The 20,884-nt window shown below is 35.3% G+C and overlaps 1 protein-coding gene across 3 annotated transcripts in view; it reads left to right on the forward strand.

Annotated features, from left to right (window-relative positions):
* GPC5 (glypican 5) overlaps positions 1 to 17,371 on the forward strand; it is a 1,359,194-nt gene extending 1,341,823 nt beyond the window's left edge. For 2 of the 3 annotated variants that reach the window (XM_084982488.1, XM_021065370.2), the window contains one exon: positions 16,404 to 16,880. In XM_084982488.1, coding sequence (XP_084838614.1) covers positions 16,404 to 16,561 — 158 coding nt within the window. In that variant the 3' untranslated portion in view covers positions 16,562 to 16,880. Of the gene's footprint in view, positions 1 to 16,403 lie in introns of all 3 variants that reach the window. The other variant, XM_021065368.2, reaches the window with a different exon arrangement.
* Positions 17,372 to 20,884: the final 3,513 nt, after the last annotated feature.

Consider the following 20,884-nt stretch of genomic DNA (forward strand, 5'->3'; position numbering starts at 1 on the left):
TTGAGTCAGGCTAAAGTCTGGAAGCAAAAAAGAGTAGTTGGAGGAGGACCCTAAGGAGAATCATATTACCTTGACATCAGCTGCCTCAGGGGAGGCCAATAGATTTCCCTCAGGCAATGTAGGGTTATTTCCCTCAAAAGTGGGTAGAGAGGCCTCCTCCTTTGGCAAAGAGAAAATCTTCCCCTGGCAAAGACCACTTATCAGGATTTAGGGGCCCAATATCCCAGCTTCATCAGGGTCTTCCCACACATCCCCATGCCATCGTTCAAGATCCCATGCCTTCCCAATCCACGCCATCACTTTAACAGTAGATACCCTTCAGGCTAAAAGTTTAACTCGTGTTGTAATTCAGCCAGTGGCAGGATGAGAGTCTGTGTCTCGTTTTAAACAAACTCAGCCCCACAGCCACAGAAGATGATCCACCTACCATCTAGAGATGTGCAGCGAGCATCATTTCCCTCTGTTTCCCATTTACTTACGTTTTATTTTGCAATATCCTTTAACCCCACATCCATGAATAAATTCTCTCTGGATCTTCCACTCAGAAATTATTTTTCCAACCTCATTCTGCATTGAAACTGACCCTTCCTCAGAATAACACCTATCGTTTAGAGACCCAGTTTGCTTCTTTAAGTAGGAATATCCTTGAAATAATAGATTCTTTTTGCACAAAAGTCCTATACACTCCTAAAAGTCAAAAATCAGAATTCTACTGGAAACGTACAAGGGAACTATTTACCTAAAATTCTCTAGGAATAACACCTTTTTATATAAAACACTAGAGACACAGTCTGTGAAAGAAATAATTGGTAATCTGGACTTCACTAACATTTAACACTTCTGTTGCAATTAAAAGAAGAGTAAGTTCTGGAGATCTAATGCACAGCATTGTGATTTAAAGAATAAATAAAATACTTTTTCTCTGCAAAAGACAGTATCAGAATGAAAAGACAAGCCACAGACTGGAAGAAAATATTTTCAAAGACCCTTCTAATAAAAGACTTCTATCCAAAATATACAAAGAACCCTTAAAACTCAACAGTAAGAAAACAAACACGAATTAAAAATGGGCCAAAGATCTTAACAGACAACTCACCAAAGAAAATATGCAAATAACAATTTAAGCATAAGAAAAGATGCTTGATATCATATACCATCAAGGAGATCCAAACTGAAAAAACAATGAGATGCCGCCCAGCACCTATTAGAAAGGCCCAAATCTGGAACATCGACAACACCAAATATTGTGAACTGATGAAACCATAGGAACTCACAGATTGCCGGTGAGAATGCAAAATAGTGTAGCTACTTTGGAAGACATTTTGGTGGTTTCTTATAAAATTAAATATACTCTTGCCATACAATCCAGTAGTCACGCTCCTTAACAAAAAGAATTGAGAATTTATCCCGACACATAAACCTGCACAGCGATGTTTGCAGCAGCTTCATCTGTAACTGCTAGATCTTGGAAGCAGCCAAGATGTCTTTCAGTAGGTGAATGAATAAATAAACTGTGGTCCACACAGCTAATGGATTACTCAGTGCTAAAAATAAATGAGCTATCAAGACATGGAATGACATGGAGGAAGCTTAAACACCTATTACTAGAAGGAAGAAACCAATCTAAAAATGCTACATTCTGGATGATACCAAGTATGAGATTCTGGACAAGGCAAAACTATGTAGATAAAAAGATCAATGATTGCCAGCGGTGTTGAGAGTAGAGATGACTAGACAGTATAGAGAATTTTTAAGGCTGTGAAACTACAGTATTTGATGTTATGATGGATATGTGTCATATGCGTTTGTCCAAACCCATAAAATGCGTCATACCAAGAGGTAACCCTAGTGTAAGCTGTGACTTTGGGTAATTATGATATGCCATTGTAGTTTCATCCTTGGTAAAAATTTAAAAATGTGCCGTTCTGGTGCATGATGTTAATAATGGGGAAGGCTATGCATGTGTGGGGGCAGGACATATATGGGAAATCTATGTAGCTTCCTCTTACTTTTGTGGTGAAACAGTTCTAAAACTTAAAAGTCTTTTTTAAAAAAATCTCTGGGAACGAGGTGAGCAACTGTCTTTACAGGAAAATGCAGAGGTTAAGTATGTTGTCCCAAAGATTTGGGTTTTTGTATGTGGCTAATGTTTATTGAAGCCATGGTTTCATGTAAGTTGATTTATTCACAAACACTTATCAAGTGCCAACTACATAAGAGCTCATCCTACACATAAAGAATCATCTTGGATAAACTTTGAAATTTAAGTACTTATATATACAAAATAAGTACATGTATATGTATATAAGCAATTGAATTATCCTTATAACATTTATTTGATGATAGAATTCTAACATGCCAGGTTTCTACTGACATTGCACAACATCTGACCAGCTTTATTCACAGTGGAGATGATTTGGTCTAAGGTAGCGAGTCCCTGTGCCTGGGAGTCAGGAGACTAGCATCCTATTTCCAGCTCTATCAGCTACTCTCCAAGGAAACTTTGCTGTTCAAGTCATTTTGCCTGCCTCAGCTCCTAATATTCAAATAATAACCATAGTTTTGTCTATGTAAAAAAAATTACAAAGTCTTTTTCATATTTATGATTTCATTTAATTTTCACATCTATCCTGGGAGGAGGCATTATTATCATGTAAATGTTACAGATGAAGAAACTGAATCTCAATAACTATCTGAAATTTCTAAGGTTTCTCGAGCTTGACCCCAGCTCCTTTCTACTATACTCCATTGCTTTCTAGCATGAATTCTAAAAATCTGGGTAGCTCCAATTTAAATAAATTAAAAAGAGTTAGGTACTTATTTACATATCAAACATTTCCAGTAAGTCATATATTCAAAAATCTTTTCTATCAAGAATAGGAGACTGTGAATAGCTATTTACAAGCCCAAGAAATAGAAAACATAAATATGATCATGACTTTCAGGGGCTTAAAATTAAGTGGGTGAGGAGTTCCTATCATGGCTCAGTGTTAACGAAACCGACTAGGAACCATGAGGTTGTGGGTTCAATACCTGACCTCGCTCAGTGGGTTATAGATCCGGCATTGCAGAGAGCTGTGGTATACCACGCAGATGTGGCTTAGATCCCATGTTGCTGTGGCTGTGGTATAGGCTGGTGGCTACAGATCTGATTAGACCCCTAGCCTGGAAACCTCCATATGCTGTGGATGTGGCTCTAGAAAAAGACAAAAAGACAAAAAAAAAAAAAATTAAGTGGATGAGATCAATACATGAACCCAAATATAAGTGATTAATATATAGATAGATAGATGTATTTGAACAGTCTTAAGCTGAGTGATGATAAGAAAACATACACACTTGGAATAAACACACAGAAGTGTTTATTTTCTTTTTACTCTGAAAATACTATTATTTATTTGGACAATTTAGTCCTGGTCTTACATTTATATAACCTATATAACAATTTATATATATATAAAAAATACACATCATTACTGAATTTTTTATGTGAGATTTCCTTTTGTCCAATTTATTACTTATTCTACAGCATTTGTTTTTATAATTAATCACATTATTTTATGATTATACCTTTTTTTTTCCATTATAGTTGATTTACAGGATTCTGTCAATCTCTACTGTACAGCAAAGTGACACAGTCATACGTACATATACATATATATACATTCTTTTTCTCACATTATCCTCCATCTTGTTCCATCACAAGTGATTATATATGGTTCCCTGTGCTATACAGAGGGATCTCATTGCTTATCCACTCCAAATGCAATGGTTTGCATCTGTTAACCCCAGACTCCCAGTCCATCCCACTCCCTCCCCTTGGCAACAACAAGTCTGTTCTCAAGTCCATGATTTTCTTTTCTGTTGAAAGGTTCATTTTGCCATATATTAGATTCCAGATATAAATGATATCATATGGTATTTGTCTTTCTCTTTCTGACTGACTTCACTTAGTATGAAAATCTCCAGTTCCATCCATGTTGCTGCAAATGGCATTATTTTGTTCTTTTTCTTTGGCTGAGTGCTATTCCATGTGTATATATAGCACATCTTCTTAATCCATTCATCTGTTGATGGACATTTAGGTTGTTTCCATGTCTTGGCTATTGTGAGTAGTGCTGCAATGAACATCTGGTGCATGTATCTTTTTCAATGTGAGTTTTTTCTGGATATACGCTCAAGAGTGGGATTTCTGGGTCATATGGTAGTTCTATATTTAGTTTTTGGAGGTAACTCCATACTGTTTTCCACAGTGGTTGTAACAATTTACATTCCTACCAACAGTGTAGGAGGATTCCCTTTTCTCCACACCCTTGCCAGCATTTGTTATTTATAGACTTACTAATGATGGCCATTTTGACAGGTGTGAGGTGGTATGGAACCATAAAAGATGCAGAATTGCCAAAGTAATCCTGAGGAACAAAAACCAAGCAGCAGGCATAACTCTCCCAGACTTCAGGAAATGTTACAAAGCTACAGTAATCAAGAGTACCAAAACAGACATACAGACCAATGGAACAGAATAGAGAACCCAGAAATAAACCCAGACACCTATGGTCAATTAACCTTCAACAAAGGAGGCAAGAATATAAAATGGGAAAAAGACAGTCTTTTCAGCAAGTGGTACTGGGAAAACTGGACAGCACATGCAAGTCAATGAAACTGGAACATACCCTTACACCATGCACAAAAATAAACTCAAAATGGCTTAAAGACTTAAACGTAAGACAAGACATCATCAAACTCCTAGAAGAGAACATAGGCAAAACATTCTCTGTCATAAATCTTACAAATGTTTTCTTAGGTCAGTCTCCTAAGGCAACAAAAATAAAAGCAAAAATAAACCAATGGGACCCAATCAAACTGACAAGCTTTTGCACAGCAAAGGAAACCATAAAAAAAAGCAAAAAGACAACCTACAAAATGGGAGAAAATAGTTTCAAATGATAACAACTGACAAGGGCTTAATCTCTAAAATACACAAACAACGCATACAACTCAACAGCCAAAAACCCAACAACCCAATTGAAAAATGGGCAAAAGACATGACTAGTCATTTCTCCAAAGAAGATATACAGGTGGCCAACAAGCACATGAAAAAATGTTCAGCATCACTGATCATTAGAGAAATGCAAATCAAAACACAGCAGTGTTTATTACTGGACAATGGATAGGGACAAGGATAGAAAGAATCAACATGATTGTTTCCAGACAGGTCTATACTAAAAACTTACAGTAGTTGGAAAACTATGCAGTTTATTAGTGTATGTCACATGGAATTAGACACTGGAGCAACAATGAACTGTGGGTTTGAGAGAAGACGCATATGGATTTTTTTTTATTCCAGGAGATAAAAATGTAAGAATAGATGATTTTCTATCCTGGGTCAGGGAAGGTGATCCTGTAATTTTCAATATCCACATAATTCAGTATAAGAATTTCCTCCTCACAAACACACCTGTTATTTTCATAATGTCTTGTCAACCTGAAGTAGAGCAAATAATATATTTTAAAATGTTACACAGTCCCATCTGAATACAAACCTCCAACTGAGAACACCACGAGGACAAGCAGACAGCCAGCCCTCACAGCCTAAGTACTTGTCCTCACATGCTCTATGTTTGGGGGATATTTTCATGAATAAGATTGATATTCTCAGGGATGATGGCAACGGCTATTTGCCTAAATTTTGTCTAGCTATCCCTTGAGCCAATATAATTTCTTCTTAAAAAATAACTTACACAAAATATTTAGAGCTTAAAATACCAAGTTCAACTTACTGATTTATAATACATGAGTCAGATACACAAGCTAAGATAATTCATTTCCATTTAATAAATATAATAAGCTTTGCAATCTCTCTTGCACAACATTCTTAGACGTTTTGACAATTTTTTAGGCTCTAAGGATTAGCTACTTAATATTCTTCACTTACTAAAGTAAAGTAGGCAAATTTTGTCTGAAGTTAATTTTCACATTTCATTGGGAGAAAAATTGTCTCCTCATCAGTGTTCACATTTTACTTGCTGCAGCTAATTTTTAGCAAATACTAGTAAGTGAAAATGCCATCTATTTAATCAATGCCCAACCTGGTATCTTGAAGATATGCATTATGGGTCCAAAAATAAAGTCCAAATAGAAGAAAATATTTAAAGGGTCCAAATTATAGCAAGCCTCAATTTTCCAATTATACCTATAGCTTTATTGCTAGCTAGGCCTTCTTCTGGCACATTAAGCAAGTTTTGCAAGATTGGACAGAAAATGCACCCTGGATTAGGTAATGCAAAAGCAAAACAACCTGCCTTCCATCCTTCTAATGTGCATTCCATCCTTCTTCCAAAGGCACCAGGCTGTTTTACACTATTTAATATCAGTGGGGGGGGATCATGTTTTACTGGTAAGCTTCCAGGCAAAATGGAATACTGCTCAGTTATTTTAATGAAAGTAATCACCAAATCAGGGATGGTCATCAAAAATACTTAGCAGCACGAACACTGACAAACCAGAACAGGTAACAACCTGAATTACACCAGTGTGAATGAGACAAAGAGACCTAGGCTTATCCAAGAAGAGTCAAGAAGGAGCTTCAGTGGCCAGATGCTGGAAATGTTCAGCCAGTTGCCTTCAAGATGATAGACTGATCAAACACACTTAATTTCCTCCTGCTACCTCACTAAAATACAGTATAAGAATTTTTTTTAAACAAAACCTAAATTTTTTTAAACAAAATCTAAATTCACTGACACCAAAGGCAATGATAACAACATTGGGAGGCCAGAAAGCAAATGGATGAGTGGTGCCAAACATGGGGAGAGGGAGGAAAGCCAACTCCCAAAGGAAGCCAACACTGAAGAAAGCAGAGAACCAACCAATTTGTTCAATGTAATCCTCTAAAAATACAGGTAAAGGCTTCATCTATCACCTCCAGTAAGAGGGGCTGACAGAAGAGGGTCTATAAAAGAAGGACTAGTCAATAGCTGAAGCACTCCACGACCTTCCTCTTCACACCAATAGGTGTCTGTCTTTCCATATGTCAGTGTAATACAGGAAGTATAATCTGGAGAGGGTCTCTGGACTGGGGAATGACAGGCACAGTTGAAGGCAGGAGTATTATTCTCAAAGAAAGGTAATTGACAGTTAAAGATATATATGTACACACACACACACACACACACACATATATATATAGGAATAAGTGTATATAGATAAGATAGCTAGACATATACACATATTCCTATCTAGCTATCTATATACCTATCTACTTACCTATAATGAACATCAAGACCTATACCCACCCCCAAGCCTGCAACTCCCACTTATCTCCAAGAATTCCTACAGGCAGGAAATTACTTTTAGTCAGGATAGTGGAAGGTCTCTGCTGAGAATACCTAGCTTAATAAGAAACCAAGATAGTTAAATGGGACCTGATAGACATGACTTCTAGGCTTCAATATTTCTGTGTCTTCTCCCCTTTGCGACGTAGTAGGACTACATGTCACTACCCTTTAAGTTAATGGTGGTCATGTGATTAGCTTTGGCCAATAAATTAGTGAGCAGAAACATCACGTACCCCTTCCAGATGAACTTTTGATATTGCCAATTTGTTTCTCTGTCTCCCTACGGTCTGGGGATCAGGAAAGGATGTGTACTTTGGAGGTAAGTTACTAAGTGACAATGTAGAGAGTTACCCAGACTGGCAGTAGACATCCCTACCAATATTATGGAGGTATTTGTTTTTTCAGCCTGACCTACCCTATTCTACTGATGTATGTAGCTTCCCCAACAGACATGTAAATAGAACCATATTTGTCTACTGATTACTGAGCCCCATTTAAACACTCAAGAGTTCTAACCAAATGCTTACTTCCTACTCTTAAATAGCAGCACACAATCACAAATCAGGGATTACTACTTATTTAAGTGGGTAACATCAAAAAAATCATATCCACAAGCAGAAAAAAAGTAATTTATATTAAAGAAGAGTGTAGAAAGAAGAGAATGTTGAAAAATACTGTAATTAGCATCTTAATAAGATTTAAGAAGACCTAAACAAAAACAAAAGGGATATTTAGAGCGGAAAAAAATCAAGTTTAGTAAACCTAAAATCTTTTTTTTTTGGTCCGGCTTTTTTAGGGCTGCACCCACAGCATATGGAGGTTCCCAGGCCAGGGGTCTAATTGGAGCTACAGCTGCTGGCCTACACCAAAGTCACAGCAACACAGGATCTAAGCCGCATCTGCAACCTACACCACAGCTCATGGCAATGCCAGATCCTTAACCCACTGAGCGAGGCCGGGAATTGAACCCACAACCTCATGGTTCCTAGTCGGATTTGTTTCCACTGCGCCACAACAGGAACTCTGTAAACCTAAAGTCTTAATGCATGAATGAAAACCTCACAAAAAGACAATGTTTAGGGAATCTCCTAGAAACCAGAGTAAAATGATGGAAACTGGAAGAGGAAATCAGAAGCAACTCCCAGAAATCCAGTACTCAAATAAAAGGACATCCAGACACAACAGAGAAAATGGTAGACAGAAAATCATCAGTAAAGTATCTATGAACATTTCCCCAGACAGACATGAGTTTCCAGATAGAAAGAGTCACTAGGTTTCTGGATAGACCCTGTCATCCCATCACAGTGGATCTAACAGACCTACACCAAGGGACATCATTGATGGAATTACAAAATAAGTGAAAGAGATACAATATAAATTTAAATCTTCTCATCTGTGAACTTCTTTTACGTATTTAGATAAGGTTTGCTGTAGGAATTATGCTTCTCTAGTTTTGACTTTTAATTTTATTGCGTATGGTCAAAGAATTCCTATTCTTTCTGTTAAAATTCCTTGTTAGTTGTTGACATTTGCTTTGTACTCTGCTGTGTGATCCCTTTTGTAAATGTCTTAGGTGTGCTTCAAAAGAATGTTTACACTGTATCTACTCGTCATTAACTTTATGATGCTATCTATTTATCTAGCTAGATTTATTTGTTTATTATACCAAGCTTATGAAAGTTTGTATTAGGAGCTGGTGTGATAAATAACACTGCTTCTTTTGAGGTTTGAACTAATTAAAATATAAGCATACATATCAGACAGATTAAAAATATCGGCTATTGTTAAAGCCTAGACTAGAGAATGTCCTTACATATGATACCTACTATTTCATCCAAAAATTACTGTCAAGTCAGAAGCATAGCTAGAAAATTACAGGTCCTCCCTGCAAAAAGAATTGACTTCAACTTATACCATGGTGAAGAGCAGGGAAGAATGCATCCTTACTGTGGGGCAAGAAAATCCGAAAGAGGATGAGAAATCTGAAAGCTCAGCATTTGGGTTCTTCTGCCCAATTCACTAATCAGAGCAATCTGTTCTCTGTCCCTGTGAAGGAACAGGGTGTAATGCAAAGCCAGGACTGTCACTTAGAACCGCAGGAAGGCAATGGAGTTCTCCTTTTCTTGCCCTGAAAATTTTGATGACCAAATCATCCATATCTTCACTGATTTTTATCTGCTTGAGCTATCAGTTAATGTGATAGTGGGTTTATAATCCCCCGCTGAATGTGTATGTGTCTATTTTGTTTTGTTATTTTATCCAATCATTTTCCTTTATTAATATTGATTTATTTTGAGAATATGCTAAGGTAACTTAGAATTGTTACATCATGTGAATTATTATGTAAAGACCTTCTTTATCCTTTTTTATGCTCAAAACCCATTTTATCTTTTATTAACATAATGACATCACCTTTCCTTTGGTTATTATTTGCTTGAAGTATATTTTTCCAGGCATTTTACTCTCACCCTTTATGTATCATTGTTATACTGCTAAATTTCTTTTGAAATCCAAACTCAATGTCTCTTTTCTAAATTGATTCAGTTCAATTTCATTTTGAAATTGCGAGATTATTTGCATGTTGTTCTAATGTTTGATTTTTGTGCTTTGTATTTGCCAGGAATTTTTATTTATGTGTTTATCCTCTTCTTACTTGCATTAGATTTTATTAATCCCCTTTGCCTTAATAGATTAGGAACACATATACTCCATATTAATTTTTTAAGTTTTTAGGCTTTAATTTTTAACATTCACTAAAATACATAGTTGTCTTGAAAAAAGCTGAGGTTAATATTTCTCACTGACTTTTTGTTAAAATACCTTTATTTTATATCTTTATTTCTTCCACTTAGTTCAACTCTATAAAATTCTATGTTCTTTTATAATTAGAATATTTTTTTAATTTTAGCCTCTATTATTGCTCTTGAAAATTACTCTAATATTTTGTTCTGTTAAAAGCAACCTGTCCTCTCCCTGAGTACTTTAAAATTTTTCTATTTTTGGAACCACTGAATATTACTACCATGCGTCTAGGTATAGATGTCATTTTATTATCATCTTATTTTTAATAGCATTTAACCCTGTATTATTACTAACTTAGGATATAAAAGCATTTTGTGATTTTATTAACCAGCAGTATTTTATTAGTCTTACCGTCTTTAAAAATAATTTCAGAATCACTAATTTTAACCATTCTAATATCTGTAAATTATTACAACTAAGGTTTTGTAGGACCAATATATTTAATAGACATAATTTTAATATTTCATTTTTATTACCAATTGCACAACAATGGCATTTTAAAGTTTCCATTTAAAAATTATTTCTAGAAGAAACTTCACAGTAATAGTTCAAAATACCCACAACAGTAATATAAAATTGCTTAAAACAATTTGGCATTGTTTATATGAGATACATGTTTCCTTTCTAAAATCTTCAAAAAATCAGTAAAACACACTGAGGAAAAAGACCTGGTTGATCATTATGGAATAAATGGTAGCATCAGGAACTGACAAAATCTCTAACAGTATTTTTTCTGCTACAAACTCTATCCTGGAAAGCAAAATCTATTTATCATTAATTACTGGAGAATAACCAATAATTCATTTGATGTAGTACCAACTAATGACAACAATCTCCAACCTCACTCAGAGCTGAAATATCAAAATAAATCATACTACTTTAAACTTTGGTTTAGAGTCAGAATCTCCCATCTGTTTTAATCCATTATTTAACTTATAAACAATTAGAATTCATTATTCTTACATAATTTTCAAAAAGATAGACTACTCATTGCTATAAAGAATCCACCAAAGGGACTCTAAATAAATCTCAGACCCTTGTCCCACAGAGAATGGAAGAGGTCACCATAAGAATAGCCCCATTTATCAGTCAGACTCTCTGAAAGTCAAATAGAAAATCACAGAGATCACCTTCAGTTAGGGTGGTTCATCTTTACCATGGACCTTGTCTTTTCAACCACAGAGGCACAATTCTTTTGTTCTTGGATTACATGGAAGTCCCAAGGAAACGGAAAATAACTCAGTGTTTTCCGTGATATATCCTAGACTCGAGTGACTCAATATCCTGGGTGAACCTATCAGTCATATTTCCTAGGAGATAAGAATGGACTAATCACTCCCTAATGTCCTTGCGGCATACATATGGCTGCTCTTGGTATAAATGACCATGATTAGTCCAGTAACTAGTGACCAAGGGTGGTTTTTATTTAACATAACAAGATCCATAGAAACTTTATTTCGCAAATACTTGTTAATTGTTCTCATAAATGAATCCTTTCCATTACATCCACTATTTTTCTCCTTAGATGTAAAATTCTAAGTTCACTTCTAATTCTAATCTTTTATCCTATATTCCGTGCCACCACAATATGATCTGATGCCTTTATATTAGAAGAGACTGAATTTGAGGAAATAGACACTTTTTGTTCAAAATAAGACTTACAATTGGTGAACAGGTACATGAAAAGATACTCAACAGTACTAATCAACAGGAAAATTCAAATCAAAACCACACCTGTTAATATGGCTGTTACCACAAAGACATGATAAATGTTGGCAAGGATGTGGAGAAAAGGAAACCCTTGCCCACTATTGTTGAGACTCTAAATTGATGCAGTCACTATGGAAATCAGTATGGAGTTTCTCTAAAAAAATAGAACTTACGTATGCTCTAGCAATCCCTCCTCTTGGTATATGCCCAAAAGAATTGAAAACAGCATCTTGAAAAGATATCTACACCCCCACGTTCACTGTAGCATTAATCACAATAGCCAAGATACGGAAACCGTCTAGCAGTTTTCAATGGATGGGTGGATGAAGACATGGTGTATATAAAAACAATGGAATACTATACAGACATGAGAAAAAAGACAATTTTGCCATTCGCTACAACTTAGATGAAATTTGAGGGCATTATGCTAAGTGAAATAAGTCAGAGAAAGACAAATATTGTATTACATCACATACGTGTAACCTAAAGAAGCCAAACTCATAGAAACAGTAGATTGATGGTTACCAAGGACTGGAATGTGAGGAAATGAAGAGATGCTGTTCAGAGGGTATAAAATTCCATTTGTAAGTTAGTTCTGGGTATCTAAAGTAGAATATGGTGACTACAGCTAATGATACTGAATTATACATACATTCAAAAGTCGCTAAGTGGGTATATCTTATTTAAATCTTCTCAGCACCAAAAAAGAAATGGTAATTACGTGGCCTGATGAGGACAGTAGCTAACATTATGGTGGTAATCATTTGTAATATGTTAAGTACATCAAATCAATATATTGTATGCTTTAAATTTACACAATGTTCTATGTCAATTTTATATCAATAAAACTGGAGTGGGGAGATTAAATTAAATTGGAGAAATGCATTTTTTTATAGTTTTGTAATTCTCTGTCCTCATTTAAATTCAGCAATTTATATATTCACCTATTACCAAATTTTTTGAATACAGAAGAATGGATTCCCTACTTTCAAAGAAAAGCAGCCATAGACATCAGAGTTCAAAGATCTTTAAAGATCAAAGAAGTACGTGTATAAAATTATATTAAAACACATTTTTCTGTACCAATAAATATCTACTTTGGGGATCTTTTAAAATAAGTTAATACACTTAATTTTCTTAACCCAGTTCCCTACTGAATAGTGAACACTTAATGGCTTATGATTTTTCACTAAAAATGCACAGATTAACATTTTGTGGGTAAATATGTGCATATTTTTAAAATTATTCCCATGGAATTTCTTCATTAAAGGAGAATTTTAGGGTCTAGGTAAATATTCACCTTAAACATTTTTGCTATATTTTGGCAAACCTCCTTAATAAAGGGTTATATCCTTGCCAAACTGGCTGTCATCTCCTATCTTTCCTTTGTCAACTGGATGGTAGATAATTGAGACCTCCTCCTGCGTAAGAGTCTAATATTTCACAGTATCAACCACCAGGCATGTGCCTGAATTGTAATATTACATTTATTTTTATAATAGCGTGGCTATCCCACCAGACTGCAAGCCACCAAGAGCACAAATAGAAATTTATCTTTGGGTGTTGCTATTATGCATAGAAAAGGTTGTTTAAAATTATTCTGTTTTTCTTTATTCTGTTAATTCACTAAATCTCTAAACTGATTTTTCCTTTATGGGTCTTTGGCTGAACTTCAGTATGATTTACAAGCTTAATTAATTTCCCTTAAGAAAACAATCATTGCATCAAATAATTGTGAGTTTGGCCTTCTTGGCATGTGAAGGTTTCTTAACAGATGTCCAGGCCAGGTTGTGATTTGATCTGAAACTACAGCCCTGACTGCCAGGCTCCTCAAAGGATCTTTAGTTCTTTTCATCTAATTCTTATCTCAAGGGACCATCATCCTTAGAACCATCACATTTATTAGTAGCATCTCTACCTCTGATGTTTAAAATGGCATCTGACTGAAGATGGGGTATCACTTCTGACATCGCCTGACTTGCAGGCATAAGATTTAACATCTTGCTGTTTTCATATTTATACTAATCATGCATGGTACTCCCTGAACCCAGACCATTGCTTAGTTCATGAATGAATAAGGAAAATACCAGCTCAGGAGGGCATGAGAAAAAGTTATTCATGAATCCAATCCCAGTACCTCTTAACAGTGCTTTAAAAAGGAAAAGTAAATCCCTTAAAGCTCAAATTTATGTAGTTATCTTGGAAAAAAAAATTTTAATTGCCTAGAGTCCTCATAGCTCCTTGTTACGCTCTAGCATAACAAGGGGTATAAAACCATGACTAAAATATTCACACTCCACTCCAGTCCCTATAAAAAAAAAAGGAATCACTAGTTTATTCATCTTGCCTAATGACACAGAAGGGCAAAACAAGTACCCAAACAATGAATAATGATGCAAGAGCTCAGACTGTAAAATCAATATGTCAGATCAGTAGAGCTGAGCTTTGTTTTAATGTTCTCATCCCTGAGCGCAGTAGAGCTTACCTTCTGAATTATATATATGTATTGACCTAATTACATAAATATTGACTTCTCCTTATATGAATGAAGCCTTTTTTTTTGTTCAGTCTCACTGTAATTACGGTGTCAATATTTGTGGCTGTAGTAACATTGAACTTAAGCTTGTTAATTATGACCGATAGTGGCCTGCCATGAGATAACCCAGACAGTCGCTCAGTCTCAGCACACTGGTGGCACTAGATCGTCAGTGATAAATCAATAATTCCCTAGGCATGTCACAGTAAGGTAAACTTCTTTAAGAAAATAATCATTTTGTCCCCAATACTTTGGGAGCTGGAGTCTTCCTTAGTTTGTTAGGTTTACACAAAAGTAATAACCCAGAGTTTCTGTTGTCATACCGTGGTTAACAAATCCGACTGGGAACCATGAGGTTGTGGGTTCGATCCCTGGCCTCGTTCAGTGGGTTAAGGATCCAGCGTTGCCATGAATTGTGGTGTAGGTCGCAGACAAGGCTTGGAACCCGCGTTTGCTGTGGTTCTGGTGTAGGCTGGCAGCTACAGCTCCCATTAGACCTCTAGCCTGGGAATCTTCATATGCTGTGGGTGTGGCCCTAGAAAAGACAAAAAAAAAAAAAGTAATAACCAGCCTGTAACCAAATTTTGGTCCAACATTTTTTTTTATTACTCAATGAATTTTGTTACATTTATAGTTGTACAACAATCATCACAACCAAATTTTATAGCATTTCCATCCCAAATTCCCAGTGCATCCCCCATCCCACAACCTGTTTCATTTGGAAACCATAAGTTTTTCAAAGTCTGTGAGTCAGTATCTGTTCTGCAAAGTTCCTTGTGTCCTTTTTTTAGATTCCACATATAAGTGATAGCATTTGATGTTGGTATTTCACTGTCTGACTAACTTCACTTAGCATGACAATTTCTAGGTCCATTCATATTGTTGTAAATGCTGTTAATTCTTTCCTTTTAATGGCTGAGTAATATTCCATTGTATATATGTACCACATCTTCTTGATCCACTCCTCTGTCAATGGACATTTAGGTTGTTTCCATGTCTTGGCTATTGTACATAGTGTTGCAATGAACATTGAAGTACATATGTCTTTTCGAGTCATGGTTTTCTCTGGATAGATGCCCAGGAGTGGGATTACTAGATCAACATTTTTTTTAAATCCAACATTTATCCCTAACTTCAATCTCTAGTCCATCCTACTAACAAATTATTTGATCTATTGACAGATGTCTACACACTTATACTCACAGCTCTGCATAGGTTTGAAGGATATCATTTGGTATTTGTTATCATTCTTTGATAAATTTCAATAAGGATCCTATGCATAATTTAACCTAGTACAAAATATGGTCTATATAATTTCTACTTTTTTTTTTCCCACTGTACAGCAAGGGGGTCAGGTTGTCCTTACATGTATACATTACAATTACAGTTTTTCCACACCCACAGCATAGGGAAGTTCCCAGACCAGGGATTGAACCTGAGCTACAGCTGCAACCTGTGCCACAGCTGTGGCAACATGGGATCCTTTAAACCACTGCGCTAGGCCAGGGATGGAACGTGTGCACAACCCAAGTCTCTGCAGTTGGATTCTTAATCCACTGCACCACAGAGGGAACTCCTAAATTCCCCTTCTTAAAAATGTCGTATTTAATGATTTCTCCTTACATGGTTTTATTTTCATGAGAAAAGATTTCACAGTTACTGTAGTTGTGACATCTCTAGGACAAGCAATAATACTATACCTGAGGACATTTTAATTAAATTTCTTTACTTCAATGACAGTAGAGAAATATTCCAAATGCTTTTAAATACTGGAAAGTGTTCTTTACTTTGTTGTCACAAATTTTTTGAGCATTCCCACTCAAGGTCCTGCACTTTCCAACTGAAGAAAAGCAGACTACTTGTATCATATTAATCTTTTAGAGTTGGCTGAAACACACAGAGAATGCTACACAAAACAAATAAAACAGTGTGTCCCCGAATTGGGTTAAGAGCTGTGCTAGATGTATCATGGTGAGGGGGTTATCCATTATCCCATGTTTTCTCATTTGCCTCTACAGGGATACCCGATGAGATGAACCTCAATGATGTAAAGCAGATCCATCCAACAGACGGTGGTAGCACTTTAGACACAACGGGAGCAGGATGTGCAGCAGCAACGGAAACTATGGCATTGACTCTGATGGGTGTTGTGATGTTACTTCCGAGGCTTTGGTAACGGAATTCTTCTGCCCTGATATATGTCTTATTGGAATCTTAATTTCTCCCCACTCTTCCTCTGTGTGGAATTAAAAAATCTTTTCAAATGTAGCAATTATATTTATGAAAAGGTGTGACACCCTAACTTCTTAGAAGCCAAGTTGGAATGTTCACAAAGTATCAAAAAAAGAAAAAAAAATCAGTGTTTAAATGATACTGTTTGAAAACATGTCTTCTTTGAATCTAATTTAGACATTCTAAAATTCTAACATATTAAACCTGCAAATGTGAAGAGCATGAATGTGATTTTGAAGAAGGATTCGGTATATCGGTAATTGTATTGTCCTCGATTCCAACCTGTTCCTTTCGAAAAGAAAAATGTTTTAAATTGAAGGGATATTTGCAGGACAATGACAACAGTACATAGTGTTTCTTAAAATATTGGAATTATAATTCCATTAAATGACTAAACAAAAACAGTAAGTAGTATGCATGCATTTTCAGAGATTCTTCCATTTTTTCAAGACTTAGAAAGAAATTACCTGAAAGTCAACAAATTATAGAGTAGATTGCTGAGGAGTATTTCACATAATTTCATTGAAGAAGCTTGATAATTTTTATCCATTGTAACTTAGCACTGACAAACTTTAAAGCTGAATATTTTGATAGCATCTGATTTGTACCCCATCATATGCAAAATGCATCTTTGGTATTGTGGCTCTGTTCCCTCCTCTCTCTCTGCCTAATGGATTTAGCTATGTTGCAAAGCACATGCTTGCTCTAGGAATATCTTTAATAAACTGTCCATTATTTGGTGGAAAACTTTAAAGAATATTGATCATTTTCTCCTGGAAAAATAATATATCCATTCATTTTCAAAATATAATTTGCTGTTTTTTTAACTTGATATTGAACAATTGACTGTCTATACAATTCTAAGGTTTCTATGAGTATCAAAAGACATGTACTAATACAGAAAATGTGGCATGCAATGTTTTAGCTCCTTTCCTATTTTAACATTGGCAGAGCTGCTAATCCACAATTTCTGATTTCCCAGTTGTGATAAGATGCCTCACAGACACTGATGAGGATGTGTCTATTGCTGTATTAAAGCAGGAAGATATAAGTCAGCTTTTATTAAGAAGTATTACATCCAGTCACTAGCCAGAAAATATAATTAATACAAAGTGACAGGATAGAAAAGAGGAGTGCTAAACATACAAAATAAAAGTTCAAAAGGATTTGAAATGACCTCTGAAAAAGAACTGAAGGGGACTCAATTGACAGAAAATATTTGTCAGATGAAATCAATCTGTCCAAATGAGGAAACTATACATGATTAAACCCTGTCCTCTCCTGGGTTCTGAGTTATCCAAATGATCTGATGACAGTCAATTTAAACCACAATATTTTTTAACTGGCAAATCAAATTTTCTTGTCTGTTCAAACATGCCTCAAGTGTTAGTCTACCTGCCAGTTCTGGATGTCATCTTCCTAGGCTTCCACTTTACTTTAACATGTATTCCGTGATCTGCTTAGCTTACTGCTCATTTGTACCACCGTGCTCCAAAAATTATAAACTTAAACATATATTTTTACTATGTTAATTCAGCTCTTTAAATAACTCTGAAATGAGTAATATGAAGTCAACTATTTGTAGCACTCCAGCCCAAGTCACAGTTGGCTTGCCAAGGCAAACTTGTGACCCAAACTTTGAGGATTCACTAAGAAAAACAAGCAGAAGAATATGGTTCATCAGTCTAAGATGTGCCTAGATAAAATCAGTTGATAGAAGATATTTTTAGATATGGCAGGTGGTTAAAAGCAGAGTAGTAATAAAATCATTCAATAATACCAATGAATGTGTTTTATCAGCTAAATCTTACATACTCAAATGGGTATTACTTGCCTCCACATAGGCACTTTGGAGACTCTCTGTGTATATATATTATCATAACAATGCAGCTAGAGCTCAAAACACTTGGAGGTTTTCAGAATTTCTGTAAGAGCCTGAGGCATACTTTTTTAATATTTTCAATGAGGTTATTTATTTGTTAATACTCTACTCTGTAGCATTTTACATTTCTATAGCTCTTTATATTTTAAGAAGCTCTTTCAAATGAGACAAAGCATCTCATTTGACCTTCCTCACCTCTCAAGGATGGGCTAAATTTTTAGTCAAATAAAAACAATAACACTGAGAGTTTTTTTTTTTAAATATGACTTAGGATTTGCTTCTGAAGAATTTTCCGTCAGTAAAGTCCAAAATGTTTTAAGCAATGGTAAAATTATTAGAATATGTGTTTCCTTTCCAAGATGACTTAAGGGATAAGCATTCAGGTATACTATATATATATATTATATGTATATATTAAAATATCTCTCATATTGTTATAGACACATACACATCTTATACTGAGATCACTTAAAGGAATTTTCTTGAATTTGAGTTAATTTTATATAAAGTAATCATTAAACAGTCCAGTTTTTTGAATGTTTTGGGGAAGGATCATTTTATAATTTGAGCTGACCCTCCTTTTGCATACACACCACAGTAAGAGCTTTTATGCACACTCTCCTTTAATCTCCCCAAGAATAATATCTCTTCATTTTATCAGTGAGGAAACTGAGGCTAGAAATATGAGGTAATTGTTTGGGATCATACAACTGGTCAGAATAGAATCAGACAGGTGAGTATAACGTCTCAAAATAAACTATGCTTTCCTGGTTCAGAGATAATAAATAGTTCAAGAACAATAGTAAAGAATCATTAAGTTAGCATAAAAATCATTCAGAGGTAATTTATGTCTCCAAATAAGGATTTAAAAAACAATTAACTGTATAATTCTAATTGCATAATTATCATATTGCATATTAGTATAAAAGCATAATGGAAAAGAAAAATGTAAACATGAACCTTTTTTTCAATACCAGTCATTACTTTCCCACATGTATAAATTCCATTCAAATACATCAATTCCTAAAATAAACTAGCTACCAACAATGAAAACACACGCACACATTTTTAAACTCACAGAATCATGAAATTCCTTTTCGATTTCTGTGCAACTGAAGTGTTTAAACCTTTCTTTGGCCTAAGACACAGGATGGCATAAAAAATAAGGGAGAGAGGGAGGGAAGTGGGGAGGGATGAAGGAAAGGAAGGGAAAAAGGATGTGGCAGAATGTAATTTTTAAAAATCTTGGATTTGTCTTTTATCCTCTATTTTTCAGGAACATCTTATTAATGAAATAATGTCAGGAATGTTCTTTTTTTCATGAAGGGACAGAAGTTAATAAGCTATTTTCTCCTAAACACTCAGATTTGCTGAAGTACTCAATAATGATGCCTTGAAAAGGACTCAATTAGTTTATTGCTAATTGTTTTCAATCACTTAAAATATTGTTTCTATCATCAGAACCCTTCAGGTACAATTAAAATTGTTTTTTTTTTTTTTTTTGAGTGAGTTAATTCAACCTAGACTTGTTATTCTATGAGACATTCACTGAGCAGTCTGTGATAAAGGTATTTCTTTAGGTTGCAAATTTTGGTATCCGATACAACTTACAAGGGTTGTACTAACATTCCAAAATAATTCTTAATGTTGTCAGGTATGATATTGGGCATATCAAGTTTTTTTTAATTGTAGATTGCTCTTTATGAATCATTTCTGATTAAAATATGGATAAAACATTTTTCAGGTTTAATATCTGCTTTCTTTTCCTTTGTTGGAATTACATGAAGACTGAGTTACACTTAAATCATTTATTATTTTGTAAATGGAGATTTAATCAAATGTAGTCCTTAAACTATCCTGTCTGCCTCCACATGCAAAAAAACTGAAGAGGAGTTCCCGTCGTGGCGCAGTGGTTAACGAATCCGACTAGGAACCATGAGGTTGAGGGTTCGGTCCCTGCCCTTGCTCAGTGGGTTAACGATCCGGCGTTGCCGTGAGCTGTGGTGTAGGTTGCAGACGCGGCTCGGATCCCGCGTTGCTGTGGCTCTGGCGTAGGCCGGTGGCTACAGCTCCGATTCAACCCCTAGCCTGGGAACCTCCATATGCCGCGGGAGCGGCCCAAGAAATAGCAACAACAACAACAACAAAAAAAAAGACAAAAGACAAAAAAAAAAAAAACCTGAAGAATTTCATCACTGTATGATTTATATCTTCACAGTAGCAATAAATTATTTGGAACAGGGTGGGATAGGAATGGATGTTTGTGGGTAAATTTGCAAACATCTGACTCAAGTCTATCCCCTTCCTGCACTTGTCAATTGTCACATTGGAATCATCTTCACCATGAAATACATGAAAAGATTGTGCATTTAACCTTTCCCCAGA

The sequence above is a fragment of the Sus scrofa genome, chromosome 11 (assembly GCF_054392235.1).
Source record: "Sus scrofa isolate SSC_HxYL_T2T_F1_AM1 chromosome 11, Sscrofa_HxYL_maternal_Yorkshire_Landrace_v2.0, whole genome shotgun sequence".
NCBI classification, from domain to species: domain Eukaryota; kingdom Metazoa; phylum Chordata; class Mammalia; order Artiodactyla; family Suidae; genus Sus; species Sus scrofa.